Below are 24021 nucleotides of genomic sequence, written 5' to 3'. Positions count from 1 at the left end.
TGTATCTATCTTAGTCAATTTAAAAAGTCTTCATTTGCCAAACATATCCACTATCACAATAGTATGAAAATAGCTTATGTCCTTAAATTCAAACAGTAATTTTTCTAAAATTTAACAAGCTCTTTAAGTATCTCTTATTTTGGAATTAACCGATATTTAAATAATGAAAGAAAAAACAGGATATAAAGATTAATATTTTTATGCAAATTTGAAGAAACTAGAAAAATTTCATAAGGATTTTTTTGAAAAATCTGATTTTTTTCATGGTCTTAGGACTAGATATTAACTTTTAATGAAACAAGTATCACAACACCTTATACATACATAATCACATAAGGCAAAATTATACCAAGTGACCATAAGTCAATGAATCTGAGGTAATTATGAACACATTTCACAATCTAACTGAAATTTATAATCAAATGTAATGCCAATAGTGTATGAATATTAATATCTTGTATTAATCTCTACAGTTATTGTCCTATTAATGGAAAATATGAGAAAGAATAAATGCTAGACTTTCTTGCATTAATTTTAACAAAATCGTTTAAAAAGTATTTATTACCATGCAGCATTTTTGTTAGGCAAATGAAAACTCAGAGATTTAAAAGTAAAGAATTTGAAATACAAATTTGACAAACATGGGAAATCACTAATTACTTGTACTTTACCCATTAGGCATGTCATGCCTTGGAGTACATACATAGTCTGAATTTGACTCTAATTATTAATTAAAAAGCTTCCAAAGTTGCAAACTTTCCTATGCCTCATCAGGAAGTGGTCAATTAAAATCACACCTGGTCAATTAAAATCACACCTGGCTGATCACTGATCAGTACCACTTTACCTTATTTGACAGCTTGACATAACTCAACTAGCTTACTGAGAACTTAATGAAGCCAAAAGGTCTTTTGATCCATTGTTATTTAAAATAATAGGAAACAAAGGTAAACAAAATTCACAAAGGTTAACATGTTCCAGTTTCTTTGATGTGAATGAGATGACATGATCATAATCTTATATAAAATGGTTATCAAAATGATTCTCAAACCACATTCAGTTGTGCTTAGCTTCCAACCATTTATACCGATTTGGTACATTCGAGCCCTGAGAAAGTATGGCTACACTACCGCATAGCAAAAAACGGATTTGCTATTATTATGACGGGGACATTGGGAATTACTACTATGGACAAGGGCATCCCATGAAACCCCACAGAATTCGCATGACACATAATCTGATTCTGAACTATGGGCTGTACAGAAAAATGGAGATTTACAGGCCTTACAAGACCACACAGGAAGAGATGACAAAGTTTCACAGTGATGATTACATCAAATTCCTCAGGAACATTAAACCAGACAATTTGTCAGAATACAGCAAACAGATGAAAAAGTTCCACGTGGGAGAAGACTGCCCAGTGTTTGATGGCATGTATGAGTTTTGTCAGTTGTCTGCTGGAGGTTCTGTTGCTGGAGCAGTGAAGCTGAACAAAAAGGCAGTTGACATTGCTATCAATTGGGCTGGAGGACTTCACCATGCCAAAATGTCAGAAGCCTCAGGGTTTTGTTATGTCAATGACATTGTGCTTGCCATTTTGGAACTTCTCAAATATCATCAGCGAGTGTTGTACGTTGACATTGACGTTCACCATGGTGATGGAGTCGAGGAAGCCTTTTACACCACAGACAGAGTGATGACTGTGTCCTTCCACAAGTATGGCGAGTATTTTCCTGGCACAGGAGATCTCAGAGATATAGGTGCAGAGAAGGGCAAATATTATTCGGTCAACTTTCCACTTATGGATGGAATAGATGATGACTCATATGAATCAATTTTTAAACCAGTGATGACCAAAGTGATGGAGATGTACCAGCCAAGTGTCATTGTGCTGCAGTGTGGGGCTGACTCCCTGTCAGGGGACAGATTGGGCTGCTTCAACCTTACACTCAAAGGTCATGGAAAATGTGTGGAGTTCATGAAAAAGTGGAACCTACCCATCCTCTTGCTAGGAGGTGGTGGATACACCATCAGGAATGTGGCCCGCTGCTGGACCTATGAAACATCTGTGGTACTGGGTGAGGAGGTTACTAATGAATTACCATATAATGATTACTTTGAGTACTATGGCCCAGACTTCCAACTTCACATCAGTCCCTCGAACATGACAAACCAGAATACACCCAAATACTTGGACAAAATCAAAACGCATCTCTTTGAGAATCTTCGGGTGTTGCCTCATGCGCCTGGTGTTCAAATGCAAGCCATTCCAGAAGATGGCATAAAGAATGAAAGTGATGATGAGGAAAAAGGAAATCCAGATGAAAGAATCTCAATTACAGAGAGCGACAAACGTATCCAATGCAATGAAGAATTTTCAGACAGTGAAGATGAAGCAGGAGAAGGAGCAAGACGTAGAAATCAGGCCAGTTTTAAGTCACGACCCAAGATACCACAAGCAGATGACAAGAAAGGAGACAAAGGAGCTGAAGATGCTAAAGAAGGTGAGAAAGAAATGAAAAAGGAACTTTTAGACTTCTGTGAAAATGCAAAGACTGAGGAAAATAGTATTCCAAAACCTGATGAAATAGTTGAGAAAAAAGCAGATAAAAAGAAGAGGACTATGAGAAGGAAGCTGAGAAGAAGGAAAAGCAGGAACCAGTGACAGTGGATCAATGATTATGATTATACATGGCACCAATACAAACTGAGGATTTCTTTCTGTAAATGAAAATACCTGTGCATGGATGTTATTCAGACTGTGTTCTTATGTCAGGTTTTCATTTCATGACCTTGTTGATTACTAGTAATCAAGGAAAAGTTTTTAATTGGTATTAAGTTATTTCCAGTCACTTAATCATTGTGCATGTTTGAGGAAGAAGGCAAAATTCTAGATTGATGCTGACTGGGTCTCTAGATAGGTTACATTCAGGGAGATTAGAGGAGAATAAAGGTATATAATAGTATCAGTCTGACTTGAAAAAGTCACAGATTCCAGTATGAAATGCTTGTATGCCCCCAGTGCATACATATGTTCTTAATTAAGTGCAATAGCATCGTTGATCATTGTCATCAGTAGCATGGTTCAACTTGGAGTGCTGAAATTTGACATTTTATATTAGTCATCAGAAACATGGTTGAACTAGAGTCCTCTGATTTGACACACTTCATCATAGTTATCAGTAGCATGGTTGAACTTGGAGTCCCCTAATTTGACATTTTGTATTAGTCATCAGAAACATGGTTGAACTTAGTCCTCTGATTTGACACACTTTATCATATTTATCAGTAGTATGGTTGAACTCGAGTCCTCTAATTTGATACACTTTATCAAAGTCATCATAACATAACTTAAAAGTATTTTCAGGATTTGCAAATCCAATTCTATAGGCAAATTTGTATTCACACATATATATATGATTATATTTTAAATCCATTACAGCAATTGTTTCTTTTTTTTACAAATATTAAAAATTAACTTCTCAACTTGGACCTCATATTTAATAAAAATGTAATTTGCATAATTAGCTAAGAATAACACAGTTTGGATAAATGAAGTTTGGTATATGTGTTCATATGCCATAGGTGACCTGATTATTTTTTCATGATTAATTTTTCTATAGCTGTGAATTTTTAATTTGAATGCTTTTGTAATGTAGTGCTTTTTTAACATGAATCATGTTATTCTAAACATATTAACCAGTTTTCAGATTTGAATATTGAAAAGGTTTTGTACACAGAGGTGCAGTTATAATTAATTGGCATTGGGCATTCATTAATTCAGTCATTTTTTTTATTGGTATAGTAGTAAAATATTTTAAAAAATGGTTGAGCTTGTTAATCATGAATAATATTTTACTTGTTCCCAAATGAACTTTGAAATGCATGTTTTTCAAAGTTGAATAGGTTGCATAGTTTTATGTCACAATTATTTTTCTATTTTGAAATAAAGCATTATATTTTTTATCATGTTTTAGTATTTCTCCTTGTCTCTGTCTCTCTCTCCCCACTAGTAAATACATAACACATAAGTTCACTCACACTGAATGTATCTTTATCAGTGCCAGATGGACCCACGTATATAGACAAAGTAAATCCCATATACTGTACAACACCAGCTTCATGACACAAAAAGATAAAGTGAATATTATTGGGTTCAATGAAACATGAAGAATCAAGAATTGATTACTGGGCTATCATTGAAAAATCAAAATAAAAGAATCATAAATTATCCTCTCTCTGTCTCTGTCTCTTGTGCAGCATGGGTGGTCTTTCAAGACAGATTTTTCTGTAGCAAGGGTGGTCTTTCAAGACAGATTTTTCTGCAGTGCCAGCTCAAGAACATTAAAGAACAACATGGAAATATTAATAACAGGCTGCAACTCTTGCTTATTTTCAAGAATTAAAGTGAATATTATTGGGGTTAATAAAACATAGTTTAGAACAATCAAGTATGACAATGAAATAAAAGTCAAAGTAGAAGAATATTAGAAATTTGCAAATTAAACTGGTTCAGACATTTTTCTCCCTCTTGCAATAAACATTGGCACAGCCAATTTAATATTCTGAACATGGGTGAGGGCTGGAATATTTTACCCCCAAAATTGTGGAGATAAAAACTTTTTATCAATTAGTTCAAAAGAATTAATTTTCTTGAAGTAATGGAAAAATGTGGTTTGAAAGAAAGTACAAGGTGCCTTCCTTCCCCCCTGCCAAAATAAATTGTTGGTCCTTTACCAGATAGTTTCTATTTCTCCATAGATAAAGCTAGTACAGAAAGACAGAAAGTAAATGAATAATGGATGATATTGTACATGTCAAGTCTCACTTTCGGTAAGTTGAAACACTCCTCAAATTCTTTGCATATTCAACAAATGTGTTTAAGAGAAGAGTTCTTTGGAAGCAAAATTTGTGTCATGCTGAACTTATGGATGATTATTTTAAATCAATCTGCATGCTTTCCCCCTTTATACATTATTAACCCCTATGCACAGGAATTGATGAAAATTCTAACAAAAAAGTGGCTAAGATGCATATATTTAGAGCACCCAAAATGTGATATTTGATGCAACTTTTAGGCTTAATAAGGACTCATGGTACTAATTTTGTTCACATAGTAAACCTATGCAAACACCATGATATTAAAAATTCAATAACTTTAAATTTCCGAGTGCAAATGATCAAACCTATGTTTATCAGTATAGATGAAACCTGGGTTACAGCTTCCTCGTAGAGAAAGAATATGGGCCATGGCATTTTCTGGACTTGCATGTGTTTGAAACATGTGCTTTCAATTCCACACCAAATAGTCAGGTGCTAACTTTTGTAATGAGTGTTCCAAATTCAAGACTGTTAAAATACTGAAATTCCATCAATAAAACAATGTCTATATTTTTTTAAAGTTACAACTAGAATAAGCTCTCAAAAGATTATTTTTCCTAGAAAATAAATTTCTTTATCAACCTATCCTGGCCAGCCAAACCCATATACACACGGTATATACTATTTTATGTTCACCATTTCCTTACTGGTTCCAATATTTCCATTCATTTAGTGTCCTTAAGTAATAAGAATACCACACAGTACATGTATGCATATCTCAAGACCTTAAATTCCCTACCAAGTACCTTGACCTTAAAGTTGTAACAAACCTGAAAGCTGCAAGATAAGCTGTGGAGCTCAATAAAATGTCATTAAAATATATTCAGTTCTTAAAAGGGGACAGCCTCAGTCAGGAAACAGGACAGTTACTTCCCTTGTGTTTGACCTTATTCTTTGGAACAGAGGGTATGACTATAAAAACATGAGACACAACAAAGTTAGCAGGCTAAAATTGCATGAAAATACCTTTATTGGTTTAAATGTAATACCTGCACATGGACAGAAATAACAGATTTATATGTTCACAGCTTAACCTTGAGACTTAAGTCATGGCTACAATATCTCTAATATTGACATATTACTGGTTAAAGTTTCATTAAAATATCTTCTGTAGTTTAAAGTTATCCTCCAGAAATAATAAAAATTACAACAACAAAAATCACATTTTTCCCTTGTCTTGCTGTGAGCTTAACCAAGGAGTAGGGGGAACTGTACATGGCATTTGACACGCCATCTAGCCATGATATCTAAATGGGCATAATTTCATAAAATCTCTCCAGCTGTCACAAAGATGGACAAGCAAACTTTAACAAAAGGGTGGACAGATATAGCACTAACAAATCCCCCCCCCCAGTTTAAACTGGGTGTCAAAATGCATCATAATTTAATATGACACCAGAAGTCTTCTTGCCTTGACCTTGATATTGAGAAATGACATAAAACATTAAAGTATGAAGCACACATTGTGTGTGTGTGTGTGATTTGGATTTTTGATGTAGCTTTAAAAATGTTCAGTCATATCCCTAAGATGTCTGCAGTGTAATAGTTTATAGAGATGTCTTGCACTGGGACATCATGCCACAGACATGTAGCATGATGTCCCACCCAGGCACATTATCCTGACACCAGGAAGACCAGTCCTAACACTAACCTCTTAATGCTGAGCACCTAGCGTGGCAGCTGTTAGTACCATTTTTTTTATATGTCTTTGGTATGACTCGGCTGGGGTTTGAAACTATGACCTTGTGCATCTGATGTGGATGCTCTAACCATTAGGCCAACTGAGCGGTGCAACACACATTGAGAAATGACATAAAACATGCTATACAACACACTCTCTATATCAGCATACATACTTTCTTCCCAATAATCTTCCAGAGCTACAGACAAAATTGAATACCTTAACATGTAAATAAAACCATGGAATGTGGTATAGGAAATACTGGCAGATTCACATGGATATAAGCATTTTTAGTCTAATTTCCTTAAATATGGGTTTTAAGCTCAAGACTTTGCAATGACATGTGACCACAACTTTGCGGATATGACTGAAAGTACAAAATAAGTCAAGAAGTAAAGTCATATAATTAAAGTAACAGCCATGACATTGCAAGTAAGTAGCCTCGAGAAGACCATGTCCTTGAGATGACCATGTCCTTAACTTTGCAGATAGAATCTTGATAGTGGTACAAGACACTATCCAAATTATTTACTTTAATTACTTAAATACTGCATTCAAAAGTTCTGCATGTTACAGTTCCAAACAAATTTAGTAATTTCCCCCTTTTACCTTCAAATGAGATCCACATGTTTATATTTTCACATGCTATTAATTTTCTCCATTCACAGATGAACACCAGATAATTAGCAATGTTTTTAAGCTTTCAATTCTGACCTAAGATTATTCAATATTGTATATACTCACTTATAAGTCGCATCAAACTGCAAAGAACAAAGATCCAGATCTGATGTAACATAATACACCTATAGATCAGGGTCTATGTTGTGCATTGTACTGATTACTCCTAAAAAAACTGTAGAGACACAGGTCTGCTGGCACATTATTAAGTATTATCATTAGGAAGATGACAATATTCTTCATTAATAATCTCGCCATCTCTGCCTTGCTTGATCCGCATGTGCAGCAGAATATGGTAACAATATTTATGAAGAAAAATGTTAAGATGAGCAGAAATGTCTAATCTATTTGATAAGGTGATAACAGAACCCGATAGATCCTCAGTTTGAGTCGACAAACTTTGTCATAGGACTGTACATACACGTGATACTTCTTAAACATGCACGTGTCTGTGTATGCTGCATGTGTGTGTGCGCACACTTGTGTGAAGTAAATTTGGATTAGTAGAGAACTATCAGATTTCTTCATTGGCATCTGCCCCTTTAATAGCAAATACAGGTAAAACACGTTATAATGCAATGTTCAGGGTTAAAAGATTAACATCGCAATATGTGGGATTGCATTAACAATTTTTATAAAATAAACTTACCCATAGAAAATGCGCATTGAAATTTCAATGTCATCCATTTTAAATAACCACTTGGTCATATATCACATATGTTTTAGAAAATTTCAGAAGTTAAGGCAACATTAAATGCATTGCAGGAATAAAAAATCTGCTCGGATACGAATAATCGGCTTTTCCGAGAGTATGTATTTAGGATGTTAAACAGAAAGGTCAACTTTTAAAAAATGGGAGCCATGCTGCTATTGTGGTATAAGCAGATTTGCGTTATAACGAATCACATTAATATGGGTTTTACCTGTAGTTACATCACTTGTGACTTCATGCCACAAAAAAAAAGACTATATTACAAAGAATTTTTTCATGGGAGACTTGGTATAAAATCAAAGCCAACTCACAGAGACATAAACAAGTCACCACTACAATGAGATTATAAGTTGTTGTAAAATTAATTATCCTTATGGCTAGCATGTGGAGCAAAAAATTTGAATCCAAGGATAGTCTATACAGTCTTCTCTCCCTCTCAGTGCCAATAGGGGTTTCATTGACCCACTCCTTGATAGTTTCAAGTGGTTACAAGAAATGGAGTAAAATTAATTAAAAATGGAAAATAATCACTTCACATCCAATTAAGACTACTTATATTGGAAACTCTTTGAAACAACAGTCTGGTTCCCTGTTTGTGGTAGCATATGTTACTGATGTTGCCTTGCTGGAGTCCATTGGCTATCTTGATGCCATCAATGGCAATGGGGTCAGAAGAGTGGACATCGGTCTGTTTATGGCATGTGACAAGAAATCAAACACTTAACAGCCTGACAGCATTAATTTTTTTCTCACTGGATTCGCCATGTTCAAACGTTTTGCTCATAATTAAATGAAACTAATCTCCTCTTACAATGCTGCGGTGTCCTCTATTCTTTTTATAAAACTAATTTGTTTGACTAATATGTTTCATTCATTTAATTTATTTGCACAATGGATGATGCAAACAATTTTGTTTCTTTAAATCTCCTCATTTACTTCGTTTCATTTTATGTTGTTTGAGTGCTTCATTTGTATTGTGCTGGTTTCTGTTAATTTTTTGTTTTATTTATATTTGCTTTTGTATGTGGTTATTTAATTTTTTCATTCCATTGTATTCATTTGACATTTGTCTGCCTTGAATGAGTGTTGCTTCATTGTACGGCATTTTATTTTGTACCATCTGAATTTAGTCCGTTTTGGTTCTGCTCATCTTTGGTTTGTTTTATTCTGCTATTTACATCATACAGTGTTTATTTTGTTTGTGCCTCATTTGTTTTATTTGATTATTTATTGCATACTTGTTTTATTTTAACTTTAATTATTTCATTGAAAATTTACTTATTATTTAATGATTTTGGTGTTGATGGCCTTCCAAATGGTTAGCTAGGGATAGTTAATAAATGAAAAGCCAGTTTCATTGTCCATTACAAATTTATGCTTCATTTGCCTCAGGAAAAATGCTATCTGAAGAGTAGGTTCTAAATGTTCGCTGGCAAATTTAATTTCCTGACTGTATCCAATCAAGCATCAGCAGGTAAAATTTGCAAGCCAATCCACACACAATCAAGCTATAGTCTTGTTTAGTTCTTACTAAAGCCTGTATACCCTGTTTGTGAACATTCAGTCTGCTCAGTGTTTGTTTACATTACTCTTATTATATTCAGGAAATGATGGCATCTGTCAATGAAGGTTATAAAAAGGTCTTACAAATTAGGCCTCATGTACAACAGGAACGAGACAACCCTCTCGACATAGTTTTAGATCATCAGTAATTATTGGGCAGAAGTGAATACAAACAGATTTAGACTTAAAAGTCTTGAACCAATTTTCTTTGATCATTTGTTTCTTAAAACTCAATTTACTCATACATACCTGGTATATGTTGTTGACATTCAACTATGTATTTTTGTATCTACAGGTGATCAAAAGCTCAAATAATCTATAATTGTCAGTCATTTCCTGGATTATGGAACTGGACTCTGCTGTTAACTTCAATGTTGAAATGGTTGAGTACATGTGGTGAAGACATTTAGTTTAACTGGAGGTATCAAGCAGAAATCATATACAAGTCAGCCCATAGTGACCTTGACCTTTAACATTCTGAACTAAAAATCTTAAGGCAATTCTTTTTCCCCCTGAAATTTCATTAGGGACTTTAGGGTAGATCTTATATTATTGGAATGAAACTAAACAAACTGGACAAAGCTATAGCATCATACATTCAGCTAAAGTCAGGCAAAATTAACAGAAATGGTTTTCTGTGCCTTTACTAAAAATTCTATTACTTTGATGAAAACACATGTCTTGAAAGTTTTTCAATTACATCTGTATAAATATCATTAAGATACAGTTTATATCAAGCGTTTTACTTTGCTTTTGATCTCAACTTACAATCTTGACCTTAATGAGAAAAACTGTCAACTAGAGTCAATATTGCACAAGACATTGATTCCAGACAGCTATCAGAAAAGACAATGAAGCATTACAGTGATCTACTTTTGAATGATGGTATCTGGAAGGGAAAGACTCTATTATTACTCATTAATAAATAACTGTGTGGAAGGAAACTCATTAACAAATAACTGTGGAAGGGAACTCATTAATAAATAATTGTGTGGTAGGGAAAGACTTTATTATTACTCAATAATAAATAACTGTGAGGAAGGGAACTCCTTGATAAATAACTGTGTGGAAGGGAAAGACTATTATTACTCAATAAATAACTGTGGAAGGGAAAGACTTTATTATTACTTATTAATAAATAACTGTGTGGAAGGAAACTCATTAACAAATAACTGTGGAAGGGAACTCATTAATAAATAATTGTGTGGTAGGGAAAGACTTTATTATTACTCAATAATAAATAACTGTGAGGAAGGGAACTCCTTGATAAATAACTGTGTGGAAGGGAAAGACTATTATTACTCAATAAATAACTGTGGAAGGGAAAGACTTTATTATTACTTATTAATAAATAACTGTGTGGAAGGGAACTCATTAATAAATGTGTGGAAGTAAAAGACTATTATTACTCATTGATAAATAACTGTGTGGAAGGGAACTCATTAATAAATAACTGTGTGGAAGGGAAAGACTTTATTATTACTCATTAATAAATAACTGTGAGGAAGGGAACTCATTAATAAATAACTGTGTGGAAGGGAACTACTCAACAGTCTACTTTATGATGACTTTCATGATAAAGAATGGCAGCAATATTTACGTAACAGCAAATGATGCATGAAATAGCTAAAAAAGGGAAAAGGAGAAAATAGCTGTAAAAACAATTAAATAAAACTGATCATAAAAAAGTGACATTTTCACCCTCTGTACAAGTTTATAATATGCATGCTGTATTCTCACTGGAAGTGAGGAACTAAAATATGAGCTAATTTTAAAATAAATATAAAATGTGTTCATTTGCACTTACTGTTTTTATTTTTATCATTACTAAACTTTATTTGAAAATAACTTCAACCTTTTGTCAAAATGTCTCAGTTTTGGACTAAACTACATATTTTCCATGTATTAGTATGTAGTCATTTCTTATTGTGCACCACACTGTATATAAATGTAAGATTTAATGATATTGTAATATTCATTATCATATTTAGCATTACATTCTTCTTCCCATTTTTGTCATACATAAAATCATGTTTGAAAATGTTAGTGACATGGAAGTTTTTTTCATAAATCCATTTAGCCAATAATGTTGAAATGAACTTAACTAATTTTTAAAACCAAGATATAAATTCATTTTTAACCAGGTATTAATACTCTATTCTTTGCATTTATATTACCAAATCATGTTGCCAGAATTTTTTTCAATAACTTATTCAGTTTTATTTCTGATGTGTATTCAAGCACTATCATATGTAAATTTTTATTGTCTGTTTTATCTATAGTTTGTTTCAAATGGTACTGTCAGATGGTATCCTGTGCTGTATCAAAATCAAATAAATTAATGCAAACAGCTGGGATAATGGATAAAAAGAGTTTGTGTACAAAGGTTTCAATTAATTCATACCTTTCTTTTTTCTTTTAACCTAACAATTATGCATGCAAATCACCTTTGAAAGTTCAAGGCTCTTGTAAAGTGTTCCACCCAATTAAAGGGCCAGATATTGGACTAATCCTGCAGGAGTTGTCACCCTTGAATATTTACAAGCTAATGTCATCTGCAATGGTTATTGGCAATTATCAATTTTTCTCATTCATAGAAAAAATTGTTTAAATAATCAATTAAAATGTTCAAAGCAAATTGCTAAAAGAATAACTAGCTGGAAATAACTCAAAAGTTGGACGTTGAACACCTTGCAGCGAGAAAGCATGCAATAACATAGCAGTGTTTTAAATATTACAAGAACTCTGAACATCAGATAATCCGTTGAATACATCCTGTTGGCAATAACAGAAGGAGGAATAGTATGGAATTATTAAGCCTGTGTACAAGGATCTTTCTTGATCCATTTTTCACAATGTTTGATTTAAGACATTAGATGCAACACTTGATACCATTCATAATGGGGGACCTGAGTGGCCGAGTAGTCTAAAGCGCTGTCTGTTATGGATCACTGCCATCTCATCTCTGTCTGCGTCAGTTTGAGTCTCAGGTTCAGCCAATGTGGGTATGTGAGAAAGCTTGCCAGTAGCTTCTCGTGGGTCGGTGGTTCTTTCCAGTGTTATCCAGAGTTCTTCCTCCACCATTTATACTGGCCACCATGTATAGCCTATCTCATGCTGAAGAATGGCGTCATACCCTACAACAGCAACAACCATTCATAATGCCATCAGAAACCAGCTATAATAATTGCAATATCATACATATTCTTGGACCCATTATTACTCATTACAATTTGTTTTAAATTAAATATAATACAGGGATTAAAAAGTGGATAAGTTATTAGGATATTTACTGATCCCTTTGACCCATCAAAGAATTAATGGCAGAAGAGCGGTAATGTTTCTCATGTAATTTTTATGACAAAAAGCAGCCATTCCATTTCAATAGATCACACATTTCATACCCATGCCTGACCATTACTTGTAAAATATGGTTTAAAATAAATCTTTGACTTTTGTATACTCTACCAAGAGTTGTAGCTTAAGTTACCAATAATTCAGGTACATGCAATGTATTAAAATGAAGTGAAATTTAATGCATACTGGGTAATTCCTTCCTTTACACCACAGCCAAGCCATAAACACAACAAACTTTAACCTTGAACTTTCATTATAAACTGACATTTTCTAACTAATACATTATAAAAGATAACCAACAATGTCAGACATATTCTAATAAAAGTAAAATTTAAATGCAGAATTCCTTCCTATCAGCCATAAAGAAACCTGAAACACAAACTCTGACCATATGTCAAAACAGAGCAGGCCTTCAGTGCCAAAATTTAACTTCAAAACTTACCCAATACATTGCAAAAATATCAGAGAAACTAATAATAAAAAGATTATCCAATCAAATCAATTTAAACATATGCTAAAGCCAAGCATATGTTAATGAACACACTGCACCGAAATGTTAATGCACAATTCCTTCAAATGAGTTATAAGTCAACCCTAAATGCAAAAAATCTGCTTTTGTGTACATCTTCCGATGCGAACACTAATGACACTTGGTCATAATACAGCATAGGCTCTCCTGTACTGGTAAGCTAGAACATGAATGGTTCCTTCAAACACTAATTACTGCCAAGACATGCCAAATATAAGGCTTCGTTATATATGGATGCTCAAGAAACATAAATGACAGTCAAATAAGGCCTGAATTACTTACTTTTATAATTTAAAAAACTTATGTTTCTAATATGTGTTACGTATATTTGATTTAATTTATATTTGATTTAAGTTGTGTTTGATTTGATTTGATTGTTTGTGGGTTTTGGAGTCATTTTTTATTTTCTTTACATGTCAATGTAATGTAATTTTGTTTACTAGGAATTTTATATTTCCCAGAAATTTCAAATTGACCTGAATGTTTCCATAAATACCTAATAATAGAAACACTTGTTTCTATTTTTGACTTAGTTCCTGGTCTTGATTGAGGGTCAAGTAAACAACTTTTTCTCGGAGTAAAATGATTGGTTCTTATCAAGGGCATACAGGATCTGTGACTTTTACATCTGTTCATGTGATCCTATATTTCACAATTAGGTATTTCTGATATTGTGAAATACTTAGTATTAATAGTGATGTTTAGAGAGACAGAGTGAGTGAGAGAGAGAGAGAGAGAGAGAGAGATCAGAGTCCGGGCTTTTAAACACTTGATGTCAAGTTGTTTTCTTCTGTTGTGACCAGTACTGAAGTTTGAGTTTTTGTGTTATATGTTGATTTTTCTTCTGATTATTTGGACTCTAAAAGATCAATTCATTTCTCTGGAAATATTACTGCATTCATACAAAATTCTTGAACATTTCTTGAAAATTTTATTTGGATTTCCAAGACCCGAGGATTAATTATTATGTTTCTACAAGGAAATTAGGACATCAACACAGTACAGGCTACAGAATATGTCATCGCATTCCATCTTGGATTCTCCATCGGGACTCAAACTTGGAATCATTGGAACATTTCAATATTATGACTTCAAAAATTTTATTCAAGGATTAGTCTTCTACTATTTTTCGATCTGATTCGGGAAACCATAGTTCTCATATTTTTTCATTTTTACAGTATTTTTCCAGGGAAATAAATTATTTGTTATATTTTTCAAAGCTTGTTGTTTTCACTCTTTCTTGTGTTACTGTTTATTTGAGACTAAACACGTAAGATATGAATGGTCTCCAAGTAAAGAGCGTCAATCCAAAAGTTATATTGTCTGTAAAGTATTAAAACCTATTTTCATGTTAGGGTGCAGTACTTTCTTACTATGTTTAATCACTATACTATGAACAGACCTAAGAAATTACCATAAACTATGCAGGGTGAAACATGAAATACAGATTAGTGTGAACTGTTCTTTTATAGTGATGATATATATTTCTAGATACAAACTAAATTACATAGTTTCATTTCTTGTAGCTATCTGGTTTGATGTTTCATGGCAAATTATCACAAGCAGGTTGTTTAGTGCCAGGGCAATTAGAATAACATGCCTTGCCCAAGGACATGCCATGGTAACTGATCCAGACTGGTCTGATGATAGGATTTAAATCTGGACCCTTTTGGTCTTGAGTCTGGCATGCTAACCACTGAGTGAGTCACTGTGGCTCCCACTCTTGTAGATGCATATGCCCATAAAAGGTCAGTGGTTTCTTCACATGCTACAATTTTCTCCACCTGACATAGAATCTCTGGTAGGGGCTTGTAATGAAACAAGGTGATCCCAATCAAGTGGATGTTTTGTTTGTCCTTTGCATGGTTATACCTAGCATTAACTAATAATACTCTTGAACACTAATCTGGTAATCTTCAATGTTACATGATGCGACTTTTAACTTTGCCAAACGAACATAATTATACAAGCCCATGGATGAATCTGGAAGTATGACTTCAAAAAAAGAGCCCTTTTTCCACTGTTGCTGATTTACATCAAACTCTAGTATTCTCAGCTTTTTACCAACCACAAGAAGAATCAAGTTTCCATTGTAATGGCACATGTCTAGAATATAATCTTCATCAATCAGTTCCACCTGTTCCTCCTCTTGCTCATCATCACTTTCTAAAGAAACTGTTCCAATTAAGGACAAATTCTTTGAGCAGCTGTCAAATTGATAAATGTTTCCTATATCCTCATAACACAAATAGACTGCGTTGTCGATGGTGGTAACCATCAGTCTGAAATCATCTCTTGCAGGATCAAGGGGAAGTGGACATAATTCATAACTTGTCTGGGTTTTTGTATCAAAGCACTGAACTAACGAGCGAGGGATGATAACTCTACCAGTCTGATCCCTGCCAAATGTGTGTCCTCCAAACAAGAAAATTGTACTCCCCTGAGATGTGACCCCCATGGATTCTATATGGTAGGGCAATTTCCCAACTAAGCTCCAGTTTCCTGTTAACACATTATATTTCAGAACTGTGTCTGTGGAGTAAATCTCCAATTGAGATGGATGTGCAAAGGATTCAATAGTATTCCACCCCCCAAGTACAAATACTTCCTCATCTATAGCTATCATGCCATGAAAGGCTCGTCTCTCTGGCAGCAGACAAAAGTTAGACCATTTATTGCTCAAGCCATCATATTTCAGCATTTCCATTGGGGATTCCACACCTCCACACATAAACAATGTATGGTTATTATAACAGCATATTGCAAAACCACGTCCAGAGCATGGTTTGCCTGCTAGAACTTTGAGTTTTGATCTCTTACATTTTGTTGAAATGCCATAAGTGTCTTTGTAGGGACCATTTACCATAACAATGTCAAGAATATTGCTGGTACCTCTTTCCTCTATCCGTGATGATGAAAACCTGTTCTGACATGCAGGCTGTCTTATGTAACTTAGGGCTTCCTGTATAAAATATTGACACTCTGGGCTATTTTTAATACATTCTTCATTTCTCATTTTCTCTAAATGTTCCATACTTGTCAGAGGTAACTTTACAAATTCATAGAGATTCTGGGCAAATTTTGAACGATTCTCTTTATCATAATTAATCCACCTCATAACAGAATTAGACACAGTCTCTTCAGACCTTACATTTAGGTTGACTAAATCATTCTTTATGATCTTCAATAAATCCTCATAGTCCAAATGGCAAAATTCCTCTGCTAACACTAAATCTTTGAAAGAGTCTGTCAAAAATCGTAACAAACTCTTTATCAGCTTCTGGCAATTGTGTGACTTTGCTAAGGATAGAAATGTAAAGAATTTCTCCACAGATATTGCAGCTTTAGAGCACAAGACCTCCTCACATGCATCTTTCAAGTAATTCATCTGTAGAAATGAGGCAATAGGAAGAAGATCTACAGCATTTTCAAGAGTAACAACGTTATCCCCGAGATACATAACCTGTAGAATCAAGTCCATTTGGATGGCATCTAAAAATGGAAGAGTGATACTAGTCTGAGAAGCTTCCATCATTCCTGAGGAAAACATGGCATCAAAGTAGGGTGAGAAAGTGCTGAGAACAAGTCTGTGACATGGAAAGACTTGATCTTGAACCACCAACTTAATGTCAGAATACTCATGGGTTTCATAGAAACTCCGAAGTCGCCGTAAGAGAACCTGTGTGCGCTTTTCTTTAGATGTTACTTCAATTTCTGTCTCCTTGTCTAATTCTTCCATGGTACTTTTGGCCTAGAAAAAAACAACAAAAAACAACACTTGCTTTTAATATCAACAAAATGCATGATAATCCATCCAGCTAAATGTATAAGAAAACAAGAAGTTCCTGCAAGTAATTAAACGTAATGATATTTGTAGCAAAACTAGACTAAACCCGATGTAATTTTGATTGTGGTGACCTAACAAAGATTTCCAAGGTTGTTAATTGATCATCTGTGCAAAGGAGTATGTATGTATTCATATGTATGTACGATGCCATATCTGATGACAAATGTTGTGATCTGTTTATGATGAAAATAATGGAAATAGACACGGGATATTGCTGATATTGGTATTAACACATTAAGTTAGAGGAACAAATTTACATAGCATGGGGTGGTAGTCTTCTTCCATGTGCTGTGACATCACTACAATTTATCATAGGCAAAAGATCATGAGAAAACAAGCAATAACAAAGCTTCAAAATGAAATCAGGTAACGAAGACTCTTGCATATTTTATCAAATTTTAGACAAAGTTAACCTAAAATTTATTCCAGATGACTTTAATGAATAAACAAAGAGTACCATGACTTAATGAATAAACAAAGAGTACCATGACTTAATGAATAAACAAAGAGTACCATTACTTAATGAATAAACTAAGAGTACCATGACTTTATCGATAAACAAAAAGTACCATGACTTAATGAATAAATAAAACAAAGTGTACCATGACTTTATGAATAAACAAAGAGTACCATGAATTTAATGAATAAACAAAGAGTGATATGACTTAATGAGAAAAAAAACAGAGTACCTAGACTTAATGAATGATTTGGCATTCCTTAAAGGATTGATATCAAATCAAACATTTCACAGAGATACACAGTCGAATGTCTGAGCTAAATATCAGTACCAAATGTATTATGCTACGCAAGGCTTAGCTTGAAATATCAGCGTTTATTCTTAAATATGTCGTGCAAGCAAGGAGACAAGTGATGAAGAGTGCACCAAAATCATGTGAACTTGATCCAATTGACCTTACACCAGAAGGTAGATCGCTCCACCTACCGAACATGTGACTTGACAACGTCTTAACCTCCGACAAACATTCTGTGAAAATGGCGTGCATGATAACATTAAAAGATATACCAGACTATATTGGTGAGCAATGTTTGCCATATGAAACAACACTGAGACAGAGACAGAAAGCGAGAGCATTTATCCATCGCTTGCACTTCTCTAAGTTACGTCGGTATGTGGAGAACCCACCCCCACGTATCTGGAGAAGTCGCCCAAGAGTGGTTGGAGAAGTCATCCCAAAGCTTGTCACCAAATAACCTTTTTATAACACAATTAAGTCATCTTTTACGTGATTCATATATATATATATATATATATATATATATATATATATATATATATATATATATATATATATATATATATATATATATATATATACGCTATCACACAAAAGATATTAACTAAATTGAAGTAATATCATAGTAATATTTATAAGGACAAAATTAAGTCTGTATATAATCTAATGAATGCCGACAGTATAGTGATTAAAAAGGATGATAAGTCAAACACTATTATTATTGTGAATCAAGATGATTATGTTAAAAAAGTTGAACGTCAATTAGAAATTAAATAAAAAATTTCAACATGCTTTAATGAGATCGCTAAAAATAATAATTCTGTATGTGAGGAATTTGATACTTTCCCTCTTAACATACTTACACCTCAAAAATAATAATTCTGTATATGAGGAATTTGATACTATCCCTCATAACATACATACACCTCAATTCTACATATTACCCAAAACTCATAAAAATCCTGACCATAATTTACCTTTAAATTTTCCAGGACGACCCATTTATATCAGGTTGTAATTCATATACTGAAAACCTATCCAAATTTATTGATAGTGTTTTACAACCTTTAATGAAATCACTTCCTTCATACATTAAAGATACAACTACTTTCATTAAAAAGTCGAAGTATATTACACATTTGATAATTTAAATCCTGATATCATTAGATGTAACATCACTATATACCAACATTCCGCATGCAGATGGTATTGAAGCGTGCAAATATTTTCTTGATAACAATCCTAATAATAGCACACTATCTAGCGAAGATATTTGTAAAATAATAAAAACTTATCTTGGAAAATAATTAATTTCAATTTAATAATATGAATTACATACAGATAATGAGTATTAATATGGCTCCTATATACTCTTCCCTTTCATGGGTGAATTAGAAAAGGATTTTATTCAAAACGAAAAGTTTAATCCATCTCTTTGGTTCAGATTTTTAGATGAATATTTATGATCTGGAAGCATTCAACTGAAGAACTAAAAACAATGATTGATCGACTAATTCATTTTCACCTGACGATTAAATTTACTTATACTGCATCTAGTACGCATGTTTCATTTATAGATGTAAATGTAATAAAAAATATTGATAACACTATATCTACAAATGTTATTAAAATGCATCTAATGATTTGAAGAGCAGAGCAAATGGGACAGATAACACTTATTTTTCGTTAAGTACAGAAGCGGAGTTGATCAAATGGAAAAGTTGAAAAATTGCAAATTTTGTAAATTTAATAAGTTATTGTTGAAGAAAAACAACAACAAATAAAACCTTAGCCATGTGGCTATATCTCAGAATTACTATATATGATCCTTGGGGCGACTTCTCCAGACAAAGTGGGGCGACTTCTCAGAACCGTTGCAAAATTTGTAAATATATACAACAGCCGAGTTGATATCAACAGAAGCAGCTTGTCGGAGGAAAATGGCGGGCGTAAACAGTGTCTGGAGATGTGTATAATAGTGCTTGCTGATTGGTCAATCGAGCAGAATGATTGACAACTGGCGATAGGTCAATTCCAACATCACTGCTGCTTGAGTGCTTAGATCCAGTATTGCCTTCACTAACTGATATTATTAATACCTCTCTTTCATCTGGGGAATTCCCATCATTTTTCAAAACTACCATTGTAAAGCCTCTGCTGAAGAAACCAACACTAGACCATAACGATTTAAAGAACTACCGCCTTGTTTTTAATCTCCCATTCATTTCAAAAATCTTAGAAAAGGTTGTTCTATATCAGCTTGTATCTCATCTAAACTCAAATAGCTTTTTAGCAATGTACAATCTGCATATCGCCCTTACCACAGTACTGAAACTACTCTTCTAAAAGTAGTTAATGACAATGCGTTGGATAGCGGAAAGATTACAGTCCTCACCCTCCTTGATTTGTCTGCAGCATTTGACACAATAGACCATGATATACTACTTCATCATCTCCAGCATGTATTTGGCATTCATGATACAGCCTTACTGTGGTTCAAGTCCTACTTGGTCAAGAGGACACAAATTGTGTCTGCAAATGGAATACACTCCAGCCCAGTTGATCTATGTTGTAGTGTTCCACAGGGGTCTGTTCTTGGACCTGTTCTCTTCATTCTGTATACTCAGTCACTCTCAAGTGTCATAGATCATCATCCACTGTCTCACCAGTTGTACGCTGATGACACCCAAATATACAAATCTAGCCACCCAACTGAAGCTGATGCTACCATCCAAGGTGTTGAGAGGTGCATTTCTGATGTGAAATCATGGATGACATGTAACAAGCTGCAGATGAACGATGATAAAACTGAGGCCATTCTGATCACAACACAAAGACTTTCTCATTTACATCCTTTACCTCAAACAATAAATATCAGCAGCACCAACATTAAATTCACACAATCAGTACGAAACCTAGGTGTTACTCTGGACAGTACTCTCACATTGCACCAACCTGTCACGAACATATGCAAGGCTGCATATTTTGAGCTGAGACGCATCAGCTCTATTCGCAAATATCTTTCAGTTGATGCCACTAAAACACTTGTGTGTTCATTAGTACTTTCAGGACTGGACTATTGTAACTCAATTCTGTCTGGTTCATCTCAATATCTACTCCAGAAACTTCAAAAAGTTCAAAACACAGCTGCACGGATCATACTTAGAGTACCACGATCAGAGCACACCTCCCCGCTGCTCTGTACCCTACACTGGCTATCCATTCGATCCAGAATCAAACACAAAATTTGTTCTCTGTGCTACATTTCACTGTCGGACTCTAGTCCAACATACCTGTCTGACCTCACCCATGTGTACACACCAGAAAGATACTTATGCTCCTCTTCTGACAATCGTATACTCATTATTCCCACTATGAAAACAAAGTCATATGGACAGCGTTCTTTTGCATACCAGGGCCCAGCAACGTGGAATGAATTGCCCACTGAACTTAGACACAAAGACACAGTGATCACATTCAAGAGGGCTCTCAAAACTCACTTATTTCGACTGCAAGAACAAACTTAAAGACCTAATAATGTTTCCTACCTGAAATATTCTCAGCATGTTTTTTTATTTATTTTTTTAAATGTTTTTCTAATTTCATGCTGTTTGTTTTTGTAATAATATTATGTTTCTTATCTTATAGGTGTTGTCTAATGTTGTAAAGCGCTTAGAGCTTCTAAAGATTAGGCGCTATACAAAGTCCTCATTATTATTATTATTATTAAGTGTCCTCCCTTGTATAAACTAGCCACAGTGTACGCAATATGGCGCCGTGGAAAGTCCGTTAAGCATGAAAGGTGAAGGGGATACCAGTATTAGTTGCCATTCTGGTCAGTCAGGTTAGAAATTATCAATCAGTGTTTCAACTGACTTAGTTCTGTGCAATTTTTATCACAATAAACTTGTTCATTATTGAAATCGTTGGGGTTTTTTTTATACAAACAAACGGGGATATATACAGTAGTGAGTCTATATATATTACATGTGTGACAGGTCAATTGTAAGCAACGATACATGCCCCTGTGCACCCACTATCCTTTCGTTAAGAAATTTATACATTTCTATACCTTCAGATTTAAAAAATTTGTGATCCTAGAGAATAGTTACAAATATTAAAACGAGTGCACGAAAGCACTCTTGCCAGTTTAGTGGAGGCTGACATTTTGAATGTTGAGTGTTGGGGCAGTTCTTTTTGTTGGTGTTCTCTAAGTACCTCCGCTATTTTGCTAGCACCTTTACTAATTGCTCCTGACAGGATATACAATTCGATTTTCTGCAAGATTTTAATGTCTTTACAGTTACCACCTCATTCGAGTTCATCGTATGCATAGTTCTGTATCATTTTTCAAGGTGTTTTAATTTCTGCCTACCCGTTATGTCAATAGGACAAAATCCCCTCAGATTTATCCTGAAGGACAAAATCACCCAGCAAAATTAAAGAGATAACATAATCCTTTCCCCCAGTCTAACTTTTAAAACTTTTTAAACCGTCACAAATATATTGTCTTATTTTGAAATGGAATAGGCTGAAAAAGATGTCACATATCATCAATATGTCTTATATTTAATTTAATTATGAAATTTCATTTTTGTCCAATAAATTTATGGCTTGGCTTTTAAGTACTTCACAAAATATAAGAATAATGGTCAAATGCCGTAAACACAAAACCTATGAAAGTGAGGTGACAAAACACATGTACGTGCAATTAGTCTTTAGATCAAAATGATCATTAGGCGTCTTAATCTTCTTGCATTCTAATCTGTGTTAATTTTAGAGGTATTCACAGTGCATACATGACTACACACTGTATTGTACATTATTTAAGTAGAATGTTATTTAAAGCCAAAGTTAATTGTGAAGTGTCGAATTTTGAATTGTATTTAACTTTAAAGTTGAAGGCGCTGATCATTAAAACTTTATCGCATTTAAGCCAGAAAAATCTGTGTGAAGGATCGCTTCGACCTTTCTACTTTTCTCCCCCGTGTCAGTGTTACACCTTGAAAGGCTATATTTTATGACTGAGTGAGATTTGACGTGGGGCATTGCTACGCTGTCCTGAGAATGTAAACATTTGACCTACCAACCATAACCGCTTGATAAGAACCCATGTCAAATTATCATTTTCAAATGGTAATTGAATTGCTGTACTTCACAGATTCTTTGCGGTCTGAAACTCTGACGAAAGAAATGATTGTCTTGGGGAAAATTTAGAAACCATTGCCTATGATTGGCCAGAATAAATTAAGGCGTACACTTTAGAAGTAATGTGAATTTAAAGTGACGACATTAGTCGAAATTCTTTAGTCTTAAAACTTTCTGAAAGAGGAGGAGTAGTTTTGGCTCCGAGGACGCCTAAAGAGAATAGTGCTTTCCTCTTTAAACAAGAAAGGGACCAGGTAGCTGTCTTGTAAGAAAAGTCAGGGTTTAGTGCTAGGACGCACAAGTTCTGCAAGAGAACAGCATTAAGGTACGAACTTTTAATTTCAAGTAATATTCTATTTTTTGATTTCTTGTTTTACGCAAACGTGTTTGCTATGATTAGGTTCCATATTATGTGATGTGATGTGATATGATTTGGATTTTTAACGTAGCTTTAACAACGTTTAAGTCATATCGCTACGATGTCTGCAATATGGCAGTTTATAGTGATGTCTAGCACTGGGGCATCATGCCGCAGATATGTGACATGATGTCCCACCCAGTCACATCATCTTGACACCAGGCCGACCAGTCCTAATGCTCTTAATGCTGAGCGCCAAGCGCCAAGCGAGGCAACTGTTAGTACCATTTTTATAAGTCTTTGGTATGACTCAGCCGGGAACCCACGACCTTCCGCATCCGAGGCGGACGCTCTAACCACTAGGCCACTGGAGCGGTCTCCATATTATGTATCGTTTATTCGATTTTATGGAAAAGTGTTGATGCTAGAGTTGTTATGCAATTTACCTTTTAATGTTATAGTTATTAGTTCATTGGTAGAATTGATTGCATGGGATCCAAATTTTCATATGT

The 24021-nt window shown here is 34.2% G+C and overlaps 1 protein-coding gene and 1 pseudogene across 2 annotated transcripts; one reads left to right on the top strand and one right to left on the bottom strand.

The window, feature by feature from the left end:
* The first annotated feature begins 1117 nt into the window (after nt 1–1117).
* On the top strand, nt 1118–2665 carry LOC149797032 (putative histone deacetylase 1-B pseudogene; annotated as a pseudogene).
* Nucleotides 2666–10973: 8308 nt separating this feature from the next.
* LOC149797031 (kelch-like protein 12) lies at nt 10974–22192 on the bottom strand. 2 transcript variants are annotated; one of them, XM_089961691.1, is made up of 2 exons: nt 22076–22192; nt 10974–17152 (listed from the first exon to the last, which is right to left on the bottom strand). In XM_089961691.1, the coding sequence occupies exon 2, from the start codon at nt 17138–17140 to the stop codon at nt 15284–15286; it is 1857 nt and encodes a 618-aa protein (XP_089817817.1). In that variant the 5' UTR covers nt 17141–17152; nt 22076–22192; the 3' UTR covers nt 10974–15283. The 2 variants fall into 2 exon arrangements, with proteins under 2 accessions (XP_089817817.1, XP_089817818.1); XM_089961692.1 differs by lacking the exon at nt 22076–22192 and adding an exon at nt 20399–20529.
* Between the last annotated feature and the right edge of the window lie 1829 nt (nt 22193–24021).

This window comes from Sinohyriopsis cumingii, chromosome 6 (genome assembly GCF_028554795.1).
Source record: "Sinohyriopsis cumingii isolate HCF-2022 chromosome 6, ASM2855479v2, whole genome shotgun sequence".
In the NCBI taxonomy this organism is placed as follows: Eukaryota; Metazoa; Mollusca; class Bivalvia; order Unionida; family Unionidae; genus Sinohyriopsis; species Sinohyriopsis cumingii.
This window is presented reverse-complemented; position numbering and strand designations above follow the sequence as displayed.